We start from the raw sequence: 20443 nt of genomic DNA on the forward strand, positions 1-20443 counted from the left end.
AAAAGAGCATTAGAGCCTGATAAGACATACGATCTAACAACTATTCCTGCTAACTCCAAATCTCTCTGTGCTGGCTGGTGCCAATACAACTATTCCTACAGAGAAAATAGTGACGTTCAAAGCCGCCAGACTAATACTTTATAGTTGATACGTCATTTAAAGACATCTATTAATTTAAAAAACTTGTAAGTTGGACAAAATGGAAAGCAAAAGATATAAATTTATATTATTTTATGGTTAAAGTTCATGCTTAAGTTCTGGTTAAAAGGCACAATGTGTAGGATTTTCCAGTTGCGGTTTGTAAACACAACATTCAAAGTGTGCTCCGGCTCAACGAGGACTCGGGTGCTCGCCAGCGGGCGAAAGCCAACCCCCAGATTCACTCTCGTTTTGGAACGAGCTTTGTTCCGCTTGCCGTTTTGCCTCGCTGTATATTTGCGAGGGGTTTATTCGGCGCTGCGTTGGACATTTTCGTAGCTTCCGCTTGGATGCGTGCTTACGATCTGGCACCTGGTTCGCTACGTTTTTTTAATAGAGGTTGACGCCCAGAAACGTCCCCAACAAGCAAAATAAGAAAATCCAGGCAGATACAGACGTAACTACAAACCTCTAGTGGGTCATAAGTGAGGATTGAGAGGGATTATTTGGTAACACTTTATAATAACAATCATTTATAAATGGTAAATTGAGACTTAATTAAAATTTAGTTCAAAGTTATTTCACTGTTAACAAACTATGAAGTTATAATTTATGTTTATTAATCTTTAGTAATTTATGTTATTTTTTAACAGTTTATTGTTGCACATATTATCAACATTTGATATACTATATGTATACGTATTTGTTAATGATTACGAAATGATTTGTAAACCTTAAATTTAAATTTGTAAAACATATGTAAACATTACATAGATATTTGTAACCCTTTGTTAATGGTTAATAATTGGTTTGTAAGCCGTCTATAAACATTATCTGACGGCTATTATAAAGTTTCAACTGGTGATTAGAATATTAAATAATAATTAATAAAAAATTGGCGTAAATACATCGTAAAGCATCTATAAACATTAGATAGATAGTTAATGCTTTGTCAATGGTTAATAATTGGTTTCTGGTCCATCTATCTATGTAATGTTTATAAATGTTTTACAAACAATTTCTTAAAGGTTTACAAATCATTTGGTAATCATTAACGAATACTTAATATAATATATAAAATGTAATAATGTGTACAACAATAAACTGATATTAAATATTTTACTAATGTAATCAGAATGTAATTGTTATCGTCTCTTATCAGTGATACAATATATAAATGTATATACTTTTTCATTTCATATAAAAAAAACTAATGATAAAATAACAAGTGATTGCATTACTATCAATTTACCATTTATAAATGGTTATTATAAAGTGTTTCTGATATTTTTCTATGAGTCTATAAAAACATTTTTAGGGAAAATCTCACTCGTTGTGCCTTGAAGATTAATTTCCCGATCAGTTTTTGTTTAGCTTACTTCTTTATTAGTTTTATTATGAGTGAATATTTGTATTTTTTTGTTATTTTGAGTGAGCGATGACTCAGTGAAAATGTTTGTTAAATGTTCAATGCTGTAGTCTGAGGAGGAGAGATCCAACAAGATGCTTCCAACAAGATGTTTCCACAAGTGAAACCCCGATGCTTGGGGTTTTTATATCTGAAGGTTCAAAGAAAGTGAAAAGGAAAATGAAATAATACAAAAAAAAAAAAAAAACTGTCAAAAGAAAAGGTAAAAACATGAGGCTGAAATCGGAGGTGACTAAATTAAGATATGGGAAAAAAAGTGAAATGTCAGAAAAATAGTGACGGGGGAAAAGGTCGGGGGGGAAAAAAAGGTGATGGATGTCTCTGAATGGAGGATGTTTCCGTTGCTTTCTGGGGTGGTGATGAAACAGCCTTTTGAAATAAAGAAAGGATGCTAACAGAGCGAGAAATGAAAGAGGTATATGCATGTATGTATATATATATATATAGTTCAGGAGACTCTCACCCTTGCTGTGCTGTGCTTCAAGACTTTCCCCAATTAGGTTTTCTGGGTGAGGCTGTGTGCCCTTCTGGCCTCGCCAGCGTTTAGAGATGCCAATTACTCGCATGGGTAATGAGGTTAACGCACAGAGGGTAAAAGGGAGATGAGGACGAGCGGGCGGGGGGCGGGTGAGGGAGGGGGTGGTGAGGGGATTGGAGGATGATGGGAACAGGAGGGGCTTTTCAATTTTCACCTCAGTGTGGGGTTTAGTTAGATTATCATCCAGCTGACGGGGACTTTGTATTTATACTGACATCTATTTTCTTTCAAGCCACCAACCTTTTCCCAACCTATGAGTGATAAACATGCAGAAAAAAAAGCTGCATTCAAAGCTGTGTTACCGTAACAAAGCTCAAGCAGGCATTACAAAAATTCAAAATGTCCTCGAAATTTATAGACGCAAATTAGGCATTACAGCCTTCTGATCGGTACGGAAACGGACAAAACAAAACCTCCACGATGCCATCCGTTTAGAGTTAAGAGCTACACGCATCTTCTCTTTATCTACATTTTCCCCCACAATGCCCTTTTTGCTCATCTGCCAGGCGACTCTACAGTGGCGTGTTGTAGAAAGTAACAGGGCAGAAAGTCGACATGAGTGAAACTACGAAAAAAGATGCACTAAAAAGAAGTTCAGGAATGTTTAAGAGTTCAGAAAAATACAAAAAGGTTAGGAAGAGTGACTTTTAGTAAGGGGACAGAGAAAGGTGTATTTTTTAAAAAGAAGAAAAGTCTCTCCTTTTTCAATCTAGAAACCGTTGTTGTAGAAACCAAAATAAATTAGCAAGTAGCATTTTAAAGCTGAAGAGCGAGGAGGGGGAAAAAAAAGAGAGAATTAAAGAATTGACCGAGGGGAAGATACGGGGGCTTGGGGTGGACGAGCGGGGGCATTTCAGATGGAGAGGTATGGAAACTGAGACAAAGCAAAGACAGGACATAAATCAAGGTAATGCTACAGCGTGGCGAACAGCAAACGATACAACCAGGAAACAAAACAAAAGAGAAACAGAAATTAGTGTCAGAGGAGCCTCCGCTTTAGTCGAAGAGGAGACTTGGAGTGCCTGAAACTTGTCATTTGCTTTCTGCTTCAGAAGAAACGGGAGAATATGATGCAACATGCCAAGATAAAAATGTTATGCATAACAGAAAAACTAAGGAGGCACTTTCAAAACTGTGTCAGGAAATGCCCTTTGTTTTGGGGAGGGGGGAAAGTGGGAGACTGAAATGAGCGGAAATGTAACCTACAAGAACTAAAAAATCATATCAGCAATGAGAAGAAAGAGAACCTGAATAACAAGTGTTTCATTTCTCTTTAAAGATGATCGGAGATGGTGCTTCAATTAGCTTAAGTTTGTTACCCTGTTGCTATGGCTCCAAAAATATTGACGATGTATGATCTAAAGGAAATGAACCCCTTGTGGTACGTGTCCAGAGGGACGTTCTGGGACACAAAGGGATCGCCTCGCTTCCCAGCATTGGACGCTTGATGGGCTTGCCACTAGACACTAGGCACCCGATTGGACGAACGCGTTCCCTCGTGGGATGCTGCTGCTCCCAGCTTTCAAACCAGAACTGACATGGCGACTCGTTTGGAAACTCTTTTCTCTTACATTACGGAAATAGTTCACCGAAATGTGTTTCTGAAAACATCAAAAATAAGCCACGCAGTTGCTGATTCTATCTTTGTTTTGGATCGACAACGGTTAGTTTAAAAGTTTCTCGGGAGTTTACAGAGGCGGCGAGTCGCGTCGGATGCCCCGTGATTTGCATAAAGTAGCCTAGACCTCAACTTTCTGAAAATGAGGAGCGGCCAACGTGACGTGACGCCCGTCTTTTGACTCGCGCCGCCACGCTACAAGAATGCATTGCACGGCTGCTTACATAGACAATGAATGGGAAGCGAGGAAAGGAACGGATCCTGTGGACACGTACCATTACTGTATACCTCAATCTTCGACCAAATGTGATTTAGTTTTAGTCACTAATTTGATTACAAGTATTACTCGTTAGGACTGAAAGTTGTCTCCCCTGTTGACGTGTTCTTGTACAAAGTTTGACTGTTTTTCTGCTTTTATTGTCCAATTTGAATATTGACTTCCACAGTGAACCCAAAAAGAGAAAAATGTTCTAACACAGAGCTTCTTAAGTTGATGGAACAAAAAATCCCTGATAGCTTCTAGGCTCATATCACTATATATAGATTCTCCCAGGCCTAATTCCAAAAGGGAAGAAATAACTTCTAACGTCCTTTCTGACCTAAAATTTAAAAAGAACTCTGTGAACTTTGTTGCACCAGAAAAAGTTAAAAGACAAAGTGAATGCAGTTTGTGTCCCATTCCCAAATGTCTCCTCTGCTTCTCCTGTTCATCATCTGTCCCCTTTCATCTTGACCCCTCTCTTCTGTCCCCACTGTGACGTCCTCCCTCTCCTCACCTTGTCATCCTGTGAGTCTGGCTGCAGCAGGCTGTGCTGCTGGATGGCCATGGGCGGAGGCAGAGGCACCGAGTCGGCGCCCTCCTCGCCCTCCTCCTCTCCGCAGCTCTGCATGCCCGAAGAACTGGACTTGGACAGTGTGCCGCTCGACAAGCCCTCGTTACGAACCCTCTGCAACACACACAGGGATGTACAAAGTAGAGATTTACGTCACAATGCTTTTACACGACTCCTAAATTGAGAGTGTGAAGTAATCCATCCGAACTGACCTCCTCCACAGTCTCGTCCTGAGGCGTAGCGGCGCTGTCGTCCGAGTCTTTCTGGGAGCCCATCGTCATCTCCCCGCTTTTCCGCACATCGCGGCTCTTCTTGTGCTTGTGGGCCAGCTTCTTCACGTGGCCGTCTGCCTTGCCGCTGCTTAGCCGACGCACCGGGCTGGTGAGCCACTTCCGCAGCGTGTTACCTTGGAGATAAACCAAACACACCAAACTCAGTTTACGGTATGTAGGATCAATATGACGAGGGCAAGCCTACGGGATCTTGTGCAATAATAACAGTCATACTAGTGCTACGCTTGAAATACAATATGCTGAAAGGTTATTATGGAATTTTTTGCCCAATGATGCCAAAAAATTGTTGCCTACTGAAGCTTTAACTAACTTCAATTTTGTAATATATCGCCCCTTTGCCTCCGTCAGCTTCTCTTTATGTGGGTATCTTTTTTTGCACGTACTTTATACATTTCTGATGACAGATGACAGACGAATAGACTGATTTATAATGACAGTCTACCGTAGCTCCGTACGCTACTCTCCAAAAATGTACAGTTCCACTTATACTTGGTGCTTTAACGTGATGTTTTTAGTTAGAAACAGCACTAGAACACCCTACTCAAGAAGTGGTTTTACTTCACTTTGATATTGCTCTAGTGCACTGGTTCCCAATGGGGGGGTCCTGACCCCGATTACGGGTCACCAAAGCTTCACGATTTTAAAGGGTGTAAGACAACCTTTTTAAAAATATACAGTTGGTCTATATCGCAGAATTTCATCCATTTCTGTGAAGAAAACTAAATGAAATTGTTTTTATTTTTACAGTTTGTATTATTATTTAAGATATAAACAGGATAAGGGCACGGTGAAGACCGGAACGCACGTTATATTCACAGAATATAACCCTCTCTGGTGAACAGCCTCGTCCTGCATTAGAAAAGTACGCAGTTAAAACAACCAAAGAGCTGATGGAACAATGGCCAAGCGTCAGGGAGAAATAAAACACTGACTTCGTCAAAAAGGAAGCCTATTAAGTGTGTATGATTGTTAAAAAATAAAAAAAAACATAATACAGACAGAGAATTGTATTAAAAGTTCCTAAAAATAAGAGGAAAACATCTCTGATGCAATATTCACAGGAAATAATCTGCTTAAAATGAATCCAAATCGCTCGTTTTACACAAACTTCCTGCAGTTATTGCGTCCACTGTTTGGATTAATTGTACAGCTTATCAGTTGTTCTGTTCTGTTATTGTTATGCACTGAATAGAATATTAAACATCCATAAAATATGTCACTTAGTCAGGGGTCGTCAGTTTACTCAGTGATAGAAAAAGGAAAAAGGTTGGGAACCACTGTGGAAGTAACTTATGTGGAAAAGACCTCATGTAAAATTGTACACCATTCTGATGTTACTTGCTATTTTTGAGTTTGATGTGGTTGTGAGAATTTTTATGGGATGTCAGAGAGCAAAAATTACAACAGGTAGTACGGCACAGGTGACCATACCTGGTCGTTTAGGCCCTGGCGAGGTGTGGGAGCCGATGCCGTGGCCGGGCTGGAGCGTAGCGGACGACCCTGGCATGATGGAGTCATTGCTGCACACTGACAGAGTGTCTGTTAAAGACAAGAGTGAAGTTATGGTTGGAAATGTGCTTTATGGTGCAGACTTTTCAGCCCCGAACTGCATGTGATTATCATAAAGTGGGCGTGTCTGTAAAGGGGGGAACATGCATCCTTTCCTCCCTAACAGACACACTACGTCAAAGCTGACCATTCAAGCTGACCACATGTTGTACCTTTGTGGTTGTAAATGCCCTCCATCTCCATAGAGGACCTGGAATGGGCGATGCAGAGCATGGAGCAGGGCACCAGGCCCTCCAGGGCGGGGGAGCGGTCCGTGGTCCTGACCAGGCACCAGTCCGGCTTGTCGTGGCAGCGCTCCAGAACCTCCACCGTCTGACCGCGCCGCACCGTCAGCTCGTTGCTGTTGCTGGCCATGAAGTCGTGGATCACCACGGTCAGCTCACAGCCACCGGAGAGCTGAGGGAGACAGGATACTCACAATGACCTGGTCTGGCATGGTTCGTCTTAGTTGACACTTGTGTGCGTGTGCGTGTGCGTGTGTGTGTGTTGGCTCACCTTGTCGCTGTCCAGTGTGTTCTGTGAAGTGCGGGATGCCAGAGAGATGGTGTCTGGTTGGCTGCTGCCTTCACCCTGACTGTCCAGGTCCTCTCCATCCCTAAAAGACACACACACATGATCAATGTCAGCATAAATGAACTTCAGAGTGTATGTGATTGATTTGATAAGAAAACTAGGGCTGTCAAAGTTACCGCGATAATAACGTGTTAACACAAATTAAGTTTTAACGCCACTAATTTCTTTAACGCAATCGATCTTTCGGAGGTTATAGCCTAGTTGTCAGTATTCAAGTTAGAGTGAAGATACTGGCATCGTATGAAACTAGAAAACCTAAGGAATACATTACTACGTTCTATTGACAAATCTCCCTTTAAGGTTTATTTTGAACAGATAAAAAAAAAAGTGATATTAATCGCAATTAACTATGGACAATCATGCGATTAATTGTGATTCATTATTTTAATCAATTGACAGCCCTAATAAAAAAAACTCGTTCTCGTGTGCATTACTTAAATAGTACTGTAGGTGTCACGTGTTTACCTTCCCCGTCCCTTGTGGTGCTTGGCTGTAGTTGTTTTGGGGATATGAATGGGCTCCTTGAGCGCTCCTCTCAGGTGAATGGTGCGCTCCTGAATCACCTCCCTGATGTGCTTGATCCAGTCCTGCTTGTTCTCGATGCTCGACGCCTGTTGTTGGTCGACAATGGAACGGAGTTCAAGGAGTCAAAAGTTAAGAGTTGTCAGGAAATGAACTTCCTTTGGAATTCTTGTTTCACTCTGTGTGTTTCACACAAGTCTGAATTGACCTCTTGTCACCTCTGCTCAACTAAAAGGCATTATTCAGATAAATCTTAAATCCAATGAACTCAATAACCACTTCCTCGACATCATCCGACATGTTCCAAACATGTTCATTTGAATTAACTTTAAACTGGAGGTTATTTAACATTTTAGTTATATTGAAGTGGATATTGTTACAATAATGGTCAGTTTGGTAACATTTGCACTGCAGATAGACAGCCTGGGGTACAAGTAAGGCTTATTGGGAATTTAAACTACAATCTTTCAACTCCCCCAGCTATGGCATTGGGTTAAAATTGGTTTCTACTACGGATTACATGAACTGCTTTTGCCCTTCTAGTGTGTTCTTAAAGAAGTAATTCACCCACAAAATGACCTTTTGTATATCAATAACTCACCTCGTGTTACCGTGAGTTCTTGAAGAAAGCTTTGTTTTTCTCGCGTTCCTCCGCGGTAGGCGAGGTGTTACCGGTGTTACACGGTGGTCGGGCGATTTCATTACTTGTCCACCGACCCCAACCGTCGTTTTGCTTCTTCTTTTTTCAGAGAAATCTCATTTATCCATTTATATGCTCACTACTTCCTAAACATCTTCACTAAAACCTCACTATTTAAAAGACATCCACATAAACAGTTTCATGCTTGCGCAGGTGTGCTAGTCTGAAGTGTGTTAAATAGTAAAGGTTTAACGAAGATGCATGTGTTCAATCTTTTATTATATCAATTATTAACCTGTTAACAATCCGCCGAATGCTATTCTGTCTTTTAGAGGTTGTAGCGGGCTCAGTCTTAAAGCGAGAGTGAAGAACCCGGTATAATTTTGGCGAGGGTCTTTTGACCTTTGACCTCAAGATATGTGAATGAAACCTCTGAGATGAACAGAGTGAAAACTGTTTCTTATTAGATAAAACAGATGTTGACAAACTGCATTATTTGCAGTTGAAAAAAGGTAATAAATCGCAATATATCTTATCGCAATACTCGACATGTAGGTACAAGTATGTAATAAGTAGAAGTAATAATAATGTATAAATCCATAAATAGCCCATGAAATAAGAAATAATTCCATATTAGTAATTATTCATATTCAACATTAATTATTATTCTCAAACGGATATCGCTGTTTATTGTGTGTTCAGTAGTGCGGCAGTGGCACTGACCCGGACACTGAAACGGGCGAGATGGAGACAGACAGGCTGAAGAACATGTCAAGCCTGATGCGCCACGCCACGCCACGCCACGCCACGCCACGCCACGCCACGCCACGCCACGCAGCTTTGAATACCTTTGAATATTTCTCACCGAAGCTTCGAAGCCCAAAAAATGGAATTCATGACAGCCTTAGTTCATATTGTATCGTGGGACCTCTGGTGATTCCCACCCCTAATGAAACTGGATAAATAAAACTTGGATTGTACTGCACAAGTTGTAACGGATGATTTGATATAGTTTTGCTGTTGTTAAACGCGGCACCCATTTACTTCAATTCATGGCGTTACTCCATTTTTTGATTCTCTGTTCGCCGTGGAGGCTTGTGGGAAAAACATAGTTTTCTCCAAGAATTCAAGGAAACACGCGGTGAGTAATTGATATACAAACGGTCATTTTCTGTGGGTGAAGTATTACTTTAAGTATTACTTTAGGGCGGGGATAAGAGGTGCCAAGAGTTTGTGTTTCAGACTTGTGAGAAGTGGCTGAGGGCTGTGTTGTGGGATAGTTTGTACTCACCATCGCTCCATGTTTGGATCCCTGACTTAGCTTTGAATTTAAAATATAAAATAGAGAATTTCACTTGTTTGGTATTTAGAAGATAAACATGACATTTTTTATGCTGACAAAAATGGTTTGACATGATAGAAACGCACAACACTGACAATTTGCCTAGACAGCGTACTGTAGGCCAATTAAATGTGTAGCAGATTGTAATGGATGGTGTGTGAGTGTGTGTGTGTGTGTGTGTGTGTGTGTGTGTGTGAATAGTTATAATGAGACACAATTCATTTACAATACACACACATGACTGCTTCTCAGTGGTTAGTTTGGTAGTAACATGTCATATAGAGTTGTTACGCTCAGGATTAAATGTGTTAGGATTTGGGCCTCATGCTGTTCCAACGGCTGACACACACACTTTAATCCATCTGTGACAATATTCAACACACAGAGGAAAAAAAATTCACCCAGAGAGCTAAATCAATTGATGCCATGTCTTACTTCTACGATGGCGTTCAAAATCATTAAATAAAGGCTTGTTTTTCTGGTAGAGAAAGATGGCTACTTTGATAAAGTGGCATCGAGCCAGGGTGTGTGGGCGTTCAGGGGTTGAATCGGTGTCAGCAGCGTTGGTGGAAGCATGTCAGCCCACAGAGAGAATTAGAGATACAAAACATCCACAGAAAAACACAGCCCCGGATATACAGATGTGCCTGTGTTGGCTAACAGATGGAACAAAGCAGAATCTAACCAAAGGACAGAGAGAGACAGACAGACAGACAGACAGACAGACAGAAGAGGAGTTTGCGACGACAGAAAGCTTCTCGGCTCATGCAATCAAACGAGACATCAGAGAAATCAGGAAAGATGAGAGTAGAAGAAGAAAGGTAGGAGGCGGTTGAATGTGAACTGGGTTAGGCCGATATAAAGGTTTTCAGACGCCCAATCAGATATTGATCGGTCAGTGACATCCAACGAACTAATATATTTATTATACAGTAAATACAGCGTTGGAGGAGGTATTCAGATCCTTTACTCAAGTAAAAGTACTAATAAAACCAGCAAAGTACCACACTGTGAATGTACTCCACTAAAAGTGAAAGTCCTACATTCAAAACTTAAAGGTCTTATTAATAACATTTTTATGTAGACAAATTATTTGTAAAAAATGAATACATCTGCAGAGCTTTAAGAAAGATGCCAAATAAAAGCATGGCTTTTCCATAAAAATGTTTAATTAATGTGAATTCATCTTTTTAAAGATTTTGGCGGGTGTTTTGTTTATTTATGTGGAAGATATCTGATATCTTAACAAAGCTTATGAGCCAATAGTATAACGATACTGGTATCACGTGGTATCTCTGGGTCGTCAGCGATCAAATTGCCAGTTAGTGCAGAAAATAACAGATAAATGGCTGAGTTTGACAGTAAGCGCCCTGCTTCTTACACACACACCTAATGTCTACTCCACCAGATGTAGTGGAGTAGAAGTAGAAAGTTGTATAACATGGGGGGAAAAAAACTGATTTGTGCTCAAGTACATTACTTGAGTAAATGTACTTAGTTACATTCCACCACTGAGTAAAAACTGTTTAAACTTTTAGTCTAAAATCTTATCATTTTCAGTGTTACTATTTTGAGTTTCCAGACTTTTAGTCTCCACTGAGTTCTGTCTCTGAAAACCCACATCGGTCGAACCCTAAAGGACATATCCGAAAGGAACAGAAGAGAGCACAATTGCAATTACCTTGAGCACAATCTTGTTGTCAGAAGTCGGGGTGCGTCCCACCCACAGAGCAAACTTGCAGGGGTCTCCTTCAACATGCTCCGTCACCCCCAACTCTGACGTCTGGAGAAGCGAGAAGGATAATATGAGAAGATGTCCTCAGAAGATAATCAGCAGTACAATGGCTATGTGAAATACTCTCGCTCCAGATGAAGTGTGATTTCTTGAGACGGCTGAGACTTGAGACTGTCTCAAGTGTTGATTTAAGTAGCGACGATTACATTACAGTACTGCGGTTGATGATATGTGGTACTAAGAAACATTAAAAATGCTAATTATGTCATCTACCACTATAAACACTCAAAAGCCTGATTGGCTCTTATATTAATATGTCGTTCTTATTTCAGTTAAAGGAACAGTGTGTAACATTTCAAGGGAATCTATTAGCAGAAATGGAATATCATATTCATAACTATGTTTTCATTAGTGTATAATCACCTGAAACTAAGAATCGTTGTGTTTTCGTTAGTTTAAAATGAGCCCTTTATATCTACATAGGGAGTGGGTCCTCTTCACGGAGCTTTTTGCGTGTTTACGTTACCTGAAGGCCACCGTAGTTCTCTGATACGCTTGTGAAACTGTGGTAATGTGAGCCTCCGAGTGCAAAACCGTGGTACCGCCAGCCGCCGTCTGATTTCCGTTGCTCCTAAGGTAGCGTTAGTATGGTAAGGATTGCCTCTGAGCAAGGCGAACAGCGTTACCACGGTTTTGCACTTGGAGGCTCACGTTACCGCAGTCTTGGAAAGGGAAGAGTGAGCGGAGGGGTACTCAGTTGGTTGCATTCTGCAATCGCACCACTACAGTAGATGCCGCCAAATCCTACACCCTTTAAAGTAGTTAAGCAAAGAGAAACGTCTCATCCAAATATCACTCGTTACGTACACTTCACCGTCATCTACTTACAAAGAGTTTGCTCTTGTAGATGTATTTGCTCCTGCCGTTCGAGTCTTTGACCTCCTTGCTGAAGATAAGAGACATCTCAAACAGGAAGAGGTGGCGCTCTCGACCCTTACGGATCAGAGTCTTTGGATCCCAGACCTGGAAGGACTCCTGCAGAATGAGCTCGCCCTGGGATTCGAGGTTTTCATCAAAACCTGAGAGAAAAAGGGAATATTAGCATGAAAAAAAAAACATGTTGCATCACTTATGAAGAGCTGTAAGTTTGATAGAAGGTCGCTATAAATATAAATGACCAGTAAATAACCAGTAAGTGTGTGGTAATCACCTTCCAGCATAGAGAGGTGCATGGCATCGTTGGCTTTCTTGGGAACACTGAGCATCACCTCCAGGCCGTCCTTGATCTCTCCTTTACCTTCTTCACAGCAGGTCAGCAGCTCCTAAACACGCACACAGAAATCATGACAACAAGGAACTGTGGCGTCGACGGCCACCTCAGCGGTGAGATTATGGTGGGGTGGGTTACCTTCAACAGGAGCTGGTACTTGGTGATTCTCTGCACGGGCTTGATCAGATAGGAAGAGATGGAGTTGGCCAGTCGGTGCCTCTGTTGGATTTCCTGCGGAGAGAAGAACAGCGATGTGATCGCACGTAGCTGACAAGGAACATCCAATTTCACTTCAACAACCATAAGCGATACTCACATCAAAGTAGTTCCCAGCATGCTCTAGGATGAGCTGGGTGGAGTCGGGTTTGTTCTTACAGTAGTTCACATACATCTGGAACTTATCAGCCTAGCCGGAGAGAGAAAGACGTTGCAATCAGCCACACTTAAAACTACCTGTGAGCTTAATATGTACATTTCTATTTTGCTTAATTCCAGAAACATTTAAGTGGCAATCTCGAAGATTTTCATTTAAATAAATGTCTGTTAAGTCACTATCTATCACCGAATGAGGGAACACTGGTGATTGAGCCTGTGGCCCACTCAAGTTTCTTTATTATCATCAGATGCACAACAATTACAAAGAAGTGGTCGCTGGCAATGAAACTCTTGGATCTCAGGTTCCCTTAAACAATGTTCATTAAATATGTATATAAAAAATGAAAATCAGACAAGTAAAAGCCAAATGACAATCTAAGACATAAATTAGTGCAAGTTAAAATATAGGGCTGAAATATAAACATAAATATGATATTAAATAATTAATGTGAATTTGTGGAAGACAGTATTTCAAATGTATAAAGTGAATGCAAACAAGAATATATTATGCATATTAGGGCTGTCAATCGATTGAAATATTTGATCGCGATTAATCACATGATTGTCTATAGTTAATCTTGATTACTCACAAATTAATTACACATTTTTTATCTGTTCAAAATGTGCCTTAAAGGGAGATTTTCAAGCATTTAATACTCTTATCAACATGGGAGTGGGCAAATATGCTTGTTTTATGCAAATGTATGTATATATTTATTATTGGAATCAATTAACAACACAAAACAATGACAAATATTGTCCAGAAACCCTCACAGGTACTGCATTTAGCATGAAAAACATGCTCAAATCATAACATGGCAAACTGCAGCCCAACAGGCAACAACAGCTGTCAGTGTGTCAGTGTGCTGACTTGACTATGACTTGCCCCAAACTGCATGTGATTATCATAAAGTGTTCATGTCTGTAAAGGGGAGACTCGTGGGTACCCATAGAACCCGTTTTCATTCACATATCTTGAGACTATGCCAGTTTTTCCCTTGCCAAAATTTAGCGAACTTCGTAGCGTTATTTAACCTCCTTTTTTTAATTTACAAACAGGTAGGTATATGACCTTCAGATCTACAAGCCAAATGTCAACAATCATCCGGACAGATAAGATAGCTAATGCTTTATTAACTGAATACTAAGAAAATGTCTGTATACTATATATACTACATTTCGGCTTTTGAATCTGATTCTCTGCGCAGTGTTTTGTGTTAATTCAGCAGTTCTTTTGACACTTGCAGTAAACAGCCAGCGGATGGCACTCTCACCCTTTATCCTCCAAAAACGGCCGACTTGCTGTCTGTGACATCACATTCTTATTCCCTATTCGCAGACTCATGCCGTGTGCAGCATAAAATCTAATCACGGTTGCTCACAGAATGATGGAGAAAGACCAATTATTTACTGACTTCTTTAATAAAACGATAACAGTTTGCTTTGCTGCTCCTGGGACCTGCAGTATTAATTAAACCCCATTTGCTGTTACTACCAGTACACAGGGTGTCGCCAAATCAACCAGGACTGAAAACTCAAGGATTGCCACCTACTCTATAACTAATCTAAATGTCCGCTGGGATAGTACAAGATACATAATATTTGTATTGAATGGCAGGTTGGAGCACATGCAGCAAATGCTGTTGAACAAATGATACATACCCAAGTGACAAAGCAATGCCCAACATCTTCTGGTAGCTGCTCATATTTCTCCAACTCTTTGAGAAAGATGCTGACAAAAAAACAGAGTGAGAGATTAAAATGTGCCACAAGTGAGCTGTGTGAGACACAGCAGAAAAGTGATATTTGAAATCTGCATATACCTTAACTACTACAGAGGGGTTGTAGTCAAAAAACTGTTAAAACTAAGTTCACGCTACACAACTTTCAAAGTCGTCAGATAACTGTACTGTTCACGCTACACATCTTGCTGTCCTGTAATCGGGAGTCTTGAATTTGTGGTTTTCACGCTACATGACTGACCAGCGACAGGAGGTCACACACTACAAGACCTTTCACCAGGAGGAATCCCCGATGAGGTCTCCAAACTACATTTTGTCACGAAAACACACGCGAGAAATACACGTTAAATGACGTGATACCATATGCGAGACACAGTGCTGATGTTGTTGTAGGCATATGTTTACAACATAGCCTGTTTCCACCGGTCTCCACACTCTTCTTTACTTTTTATTCTTCTAGGTGCAACAACAACTTTGGTCCGCGTTGCATTCAAGTTCCTATTGTTACAGGCGACCCCTCCTCCCCCAGGTTTCCCCTCAACCCGTGTCTTGTGCTCTCATTGGCTGTTGCTCGTGGCCGGAGTTCCCTACAGGTCCAGATATTAAGATATTTAGATATCTGGAATGTGTCTGTGAGGCGTTGCCTCTCGTCTTTGAGCAGTTCACACATGATGCTTGAGCGTTGATGTGCGAGCAGCGAGCCAATGCCGATTCGCCTCCGATCTGGGGCTTTTTGTCAGAGAGCTCCGAAAACTGTCTGAGAGCGGAAAATCAGGGCTAAAGTCATGTAGTGTGAACTAGGCTTTCAAGACACTAAACTTTGTTTTAATGTCATGCCGTTAGTCAAAAGCAAATTTTAAACTTGATAAAGTTCCTAAGTGCTAAAAGGTGTTTCTTACTTATGGTGGAATTCATAGAGGTCCTGCATGTTTCCAAAGATGATGTGCTCCTTGTTGATGATTCCCGGAGGAATCTCCTCGACTCCGCTGGTCATCTCCCACAGGTAGGTCTGCAATGGAGAGAAGAAGACGAGATTAAAAAACAAACTAGCTCTTCATCAGGGTTCTGATGCATTGCCACATATTTTGTGTGAAAAGTTGTTGCACAACGCCGGCATGAAGCAGGTTAACAGTGGTGGGTTGAGAAGCTGAACTCACATCCATGCACTCCCGCAGGTCTCGCACGTAGGTTTTTTCTGTCTGAATAAGCTCTGCCATGATGAACCTAGACACACACAAAGACACACACACAAAATTAGCAAGTGTCATACTGTCCTCATCCACAGAATGATAAATCACCATCTCTCTTTCAGCCCGTCTGCTTCACCCATTTAAACTGATGAATAATGAAAGAGTTTGCCCCATAAAGCTTACATGGTCGTAAAGCATCCCCGAATGACTGAAATCCTGCTCGTGATTTGTGCTGCTCATATAAAATGACGCAGTCTCCTTTTTCCTGTGTGCTACATGTAGATTAATTTGTTCTCTCGGTTGTGTGTCTGCAATTCTTGTGCTGGCACAGCAAAGAGGAGGCTGATGTCTGGAGGAGAGGGTTTAAATCACGCGATTCCATTATGTGCACACATTTACACTGAACTCACTCTCTTACACAGAACCACTTACAACCATTGAGCCGGTAGGGCCTGACAAGGACATTGACGGGCGCAATAATTGATCCTGTGACCTTCTTATGACAGATCATCTCGGTGAGCACTAATCTGCTCTGCTGCGTATTTTGTGCACCGAGCCACTAATTTAATTGCACGTACTTTGGAGCCATAAAACATATTTCCAACAGGAGGAAAAAATGCAGTGAAAATTGCTGACTTGCTACTATTTGTTTAGTTTGTAGGCATAGCACGTACTGTTTCAGAAGCAGTAGGCATCTCCATGGTCTGAAGAAAGTGAAGCAGAAGTGCCTTAAACTTGCATTCTTTCTAACAGCCAGCAGGGGGCGACTCCTCTGGTTGCTAAAAGAAGTCTGATTGTATAGAAGTCTATGAGAAAATGAGCCTACTTCTCACTTGATTTATTACCTCAGTAAACATTGTAAACATGAGTTTATGGTCTCAATCGTTAGTTTCAAGTCTTCTTCAATACAGCATGATGTTCATTTAGTAAATTATGGTCCCATTTAGAGTCAAATAGACCATAAAGCAGGGGATGCTTTAGGGCGTGGCTACCTTGCGATTGACAGGTCGCTACCACGGCGTTGTCCGTTCTGCGAGTTGTCCGTGTTTTCATCTTACAACTTTAATTCTTTGTGTTTTCAGTTCATGAAAGTTAATTATAACATTTTGGTCACCTAAAAATATCTTACTCAGCATTCGGTTGTACTGCTAAACAGTTATATTAGGCATAACCTTGTGCACTTTTTAATCTGCTAAATTATTCTGAACTAGCAATTCTTCAACCATTTATCTGTTCAGAAAAAAAGCTGTTTTCTGATGAAGTATGACATTAACAGGAAGTGGTGACATACTCCTTTCTGCGTGCCGACTTGCGTTTCTCCTCATTTAGCTCATGAGCGGCATCCCGCAGCTTGACCTCCGACCCCGGAGCCGAGGCTGGGATGATGTCCAACTGGAGATCCTTACTCTGAGACAGACGGAGACAAAGTTAAATGTTAAGTGACTTTCACAGACAGATTTTCGACACCTGTAATCTACCAGAACACACGACCACGTACTGCCTTGTTAGAGTCCGAGGAGATGCCCAGGGCTTTCTCCAGGCTGCAGCGGTACTTGTCCATGCGCAGGGAGAAGTCTCGGTATCGTTTGTCCACCGCCGTCACCCATTTCTTGATCTCCCCAGCGTGACTGTGGCCTTTCTCGCAGAAGCCGTCAGCCAGCTGGATCAGCAGCTTCACACGCTCCTTAGTTTGCTGAAAGAGACGGGGAAGAGAATGTTAAAAGTAGGGGTGGAACGGCACGCAAAATTCACGGTACGGTATGTTTTCGGTACAATAGGGCAAACAAACAAATAATAGCCTAATAATGATTATTTTTTCTCATTTTAAAAATGTAACCATTCCACAGTTTGGCTCATCGGCCATGACTGTAACAGTGAAATCCCTCAAATAGGCTACTGACATATTGTCAATAAAAGATAAATAATATACCCGATATACCCGACTTCAGTTTAACAGTGTCGGCATACAGTTTGACACAAATCGTTGTCCATTGAGCTTGACTAACCGGGCTAAAAGCCGACTGCTACAGCTGACCGACAACAGCTGCTGCGCTGCCAAACCTTTCCAGGTAAAACCTCGCGCTCCAGAATTTCTGTTCCACGTGTTTGAGTAGTAGACATAAACAGATGTTTGGGTCACCGAAAGGATGTCGCGGACCAAACCGAACGTCCTGTACTGAACAGTTCGGGACGAATCCACGTACCGTTCCACCCCTAGTTTTAAGCACACTAGCATACACACACTGTGACATGCTTATGTATGTGAGGCCAACCTTGGCTGTGATGTGGAAGTCCTCATGTTCCTTCAGCAGTTCCTGTGTGTGGTGGATACTCGAGCCGGTGGAGGTGTGTGTGGACAGGTAAAACTCCCCGGTGTCGTGAATCCACTCCAGAGCCTGAAAAACACACAGAACACAGGTATTGTCAGATCACATGACAGACAGAAAGCAGTGTATGTGCACGAGTGTTTTCCTGTCTTTGACCTGAACCTAACTGTGTGTTTGAGTGTTTAATGATGTACCTGTTTGGCGCTGCGTTCAAACACCACATACTGCTGACACTGGTCCAGCCGTCGTTTCCTCATGGTCCAGAAGTGGAGAACACGATTCTCTCTCTGTAGCAGCTCGTTGAGGATGTCTGAACACAACAGAAAACACAAAAAGATTCAGGCATTCAGCACCTAAATACCCAACCTAACTCACACTCAACTTAAATCAGTTCTGCATACTGGCAACATAACCCTAATTTGTTAAAGAGCTTTTCTACCGTTGGACATGTTAGCAAGAGTGGAAGTACTCACAACACTGTTATACCCTTTTTCAACCAAAATTAGTGCGTATATGCAGTTTTTCTTAAACACGAAAAACCCGCTAAAAATAGGAGACTCCTTTCCCATTGCTAGTAGATGAGTAGCGTTTCTGTTTTTTCTGGTGTGTCACATTTAATGTCACAAATGCAACAGAAAACAGGGTTAGTAAACTTGAAAATGTTACGCTGGTTACTTCTTTTTTTTTTTTTTACATTTGTTACTTATTCAGTTCAGTTTTAAAGCTAGAATGAAGATCCTGATATCAAATGAAACTAGAAAAAAACTCAGGAATCCAACCTTGTCATACTAGCTTGTCACGAAGGAAGCCAAATAACGCTCCAAACTTACACTAAATTTTGGCGAGGAAAAACTGGCATGGCCATTTTCAAAGGGGTCCCCTCGATGGGTTCTATGGGTACCCACGAGTCTCCCCTTTACAGACATGTCCACTTTATGATAATCATATGCTGTTTTGGGGCAAGCCATAGTCAAGTCAGCACACTGACACACTGACAGCTGTTGTTGCCTGTTGAGCTGCAGTTTGCCATGTTATGATCGGAGTCTATGTTTTATGCTAAATGCAGTACCTGTGAGGGTTTCTGGACAATATTCGTCATTGTTTTGTGTTGTTAATTGATTTCCAATAATAAATATATACATATATTTGCATAAAGCCAGCATAATTGTTCACTCCCATGATGATAAGAGTATTAAATACTTGACAAATCTCCCTGTAAGGTCCATTTTGAACAGATAAAAAATGTGTGATTAATTTGCGATTAATCACGATTAAATATTTGAATCGATTGACAGCCTTGGTATTTTCTGATACTTACTTTTAACCTGCTGTTCTGGTGCTTTGACGTGGCTCAGCATCCCGGGCATGTTGACGCTGTTCCTGTGCATGTACTTGAGGAAGACATCTGCGTTTCTTCTGGCCAGAGTGCACGCCTGATAATAATAATAATATAATATTAACACACACACACACACTGAGATCAGAGATGTAACTTGACACTATGTTAAGGTTTTGTTTTGATTTTGTTGTATGTTACCTTGAGGAAGGCCTCCTTCTGCTCCAGGTGTTTACTGATCATGGGGCTGACATGGTCCGTTTCACAGTTGGGTCCCAGTTTGTCGGCTCCTCCGCACCAGTCCTCCTCTCTCTTATACTCCTGCTCCAGGCTCTCCAACACACTGCACACCTGTGGGGACAAACACACTTCTTAAGGCCTTTTTTCACACCAGAGGACGAAAACGAAACGAGATATTTCGCGTTCAAACCTTTTCACACCAAGGCTGACACAAATATTCGCGTTGCGCGCATTCCACCGAAAATTTAAGTTTCGCACCGTCACACAGGCAATCGGTGCTAAAGTTGTGTTTACTATGATAAACCCACACTCAACTCTATGTACTGGAGAGGGGCTCGTTATTATTCCAAGTGTGCGGGTCTGTGTAGAAAACGTACAATGTGGTTGGATTTCCTATGAAGCATTTTCTTGTAACAAGTGTAAATGATGAGGTTACGGCACCTGGTTGTCATCATTCATGACTGGACTGGATCATATGTGTTTATCATATGTGATATATGGCCTTTATTTCAAGGCTTAATTGTCAGTTTATAATGGTCAGCTTACCTCCGAGGGCTCAGTGGATTTCTCAAGGAAAAACAGTGAGTTCATATGCTTCCATTACTGGTAATAAAAACAATAGAGAGCTACAGGAATGAGTCCTAAAACCCAGAAATGAGTTAGCATTTTTAGCACTTCTGGTTCCCTCGTCTGGAAGTCAATGTTTTTTTTTAATGGATTTTTCGTTAGATGC

The 20443-nt window shown here is 41.3% G+C and overlaps 1 protein-coding gene across 6 annotated transcripts in view; it reads right to left on the minus strand.

The window, feature by feature from the left end:
- The window catches only part of LOC141754999 (triple functional domain protein), a 104873-nt gene that overhangs the window by 11186 nt on the left and 73244 nt on the right, over positions 1-20443 (minus strand). For 3 of the 6 annotated variants that reach the window (XM_074614531.1, XM_074614530.1, XM_074614535.1), the window contains 21 exons: positions 19672-19821; positions 19453-19567; positions 18329-18444; positions 18081-18203; positions 17306-17500; positions 17099-17214; positions 15775-15841; positions 15517-15626; positions 14538-14607; positions 12817-12906; positions 12639-12731; positions 12441-12552; positions 12119-12309; positions 11177-11278; positions 9445-9474; positions 7457-7602; positions 6914-7013; positions 6571-6814; positions 6281-6388; positions 4769-4962; positions 4500-4670 (listed from right to left, as the gene is read on the minus strand). In XM_074614531.1, the coding sequence (XP_074470632.1) occupies positions 4500-4670; positions 4769-4962; positions 6281-6388; positions 6571-6814; positions 6914-7013; positions 7457-7602; positions 9445-9474; positions 11177-11278; positions 12119-12309; positions 12441-12552; positions 12639-12731; positions 12817-12906; positions 14538-14607; positions 15517-15626; positions 15775-15841; positions 17099-17214; positions 17306-17500; positions 18081-18203; positions 18329-18444; positions 19453-19567; positions 19672-19821 (2643 nt within the window). The remainder of the gene's footprint in view (positions 1-4499; positions 4671-4768; positions 4963-6280; positions 6389-6570; positions 6815-6913; positions 7014-7456; positions 7603-9444; positions 9475-11176; positions 11279-12118; positions 12310-12440; positions 12553-12638; positions 12732-12816; positions 12907-14537; positions 14608-15516; positions 15627-15774; positions 15842-17098; positions 17215-17305; positions 17501-18080; positions 18204-18328; positions 18445-19452; positions 19568-19671; positions 19822-20443) is intronic. The other 3 variants (XM_074614536.1, XM_074614533.1, XM_074614534.1) reach the window with 1 other exon arrangement.

Source organism: Sebastes fasciatus, chromosome 17, assembly GCF_043250625.1.
Source record: "Sebastes fasciatus isolate fSebFas1 chromosome 17, fSebFas1.pri, whole genome shotgun sequence".
NCBI classification, from domain to species: Eukaryota; Metazoa; Chordata; class Actinopteri; order Perciformes; family Sebastidae; genus Sebastes; species Sebastes fasciatus.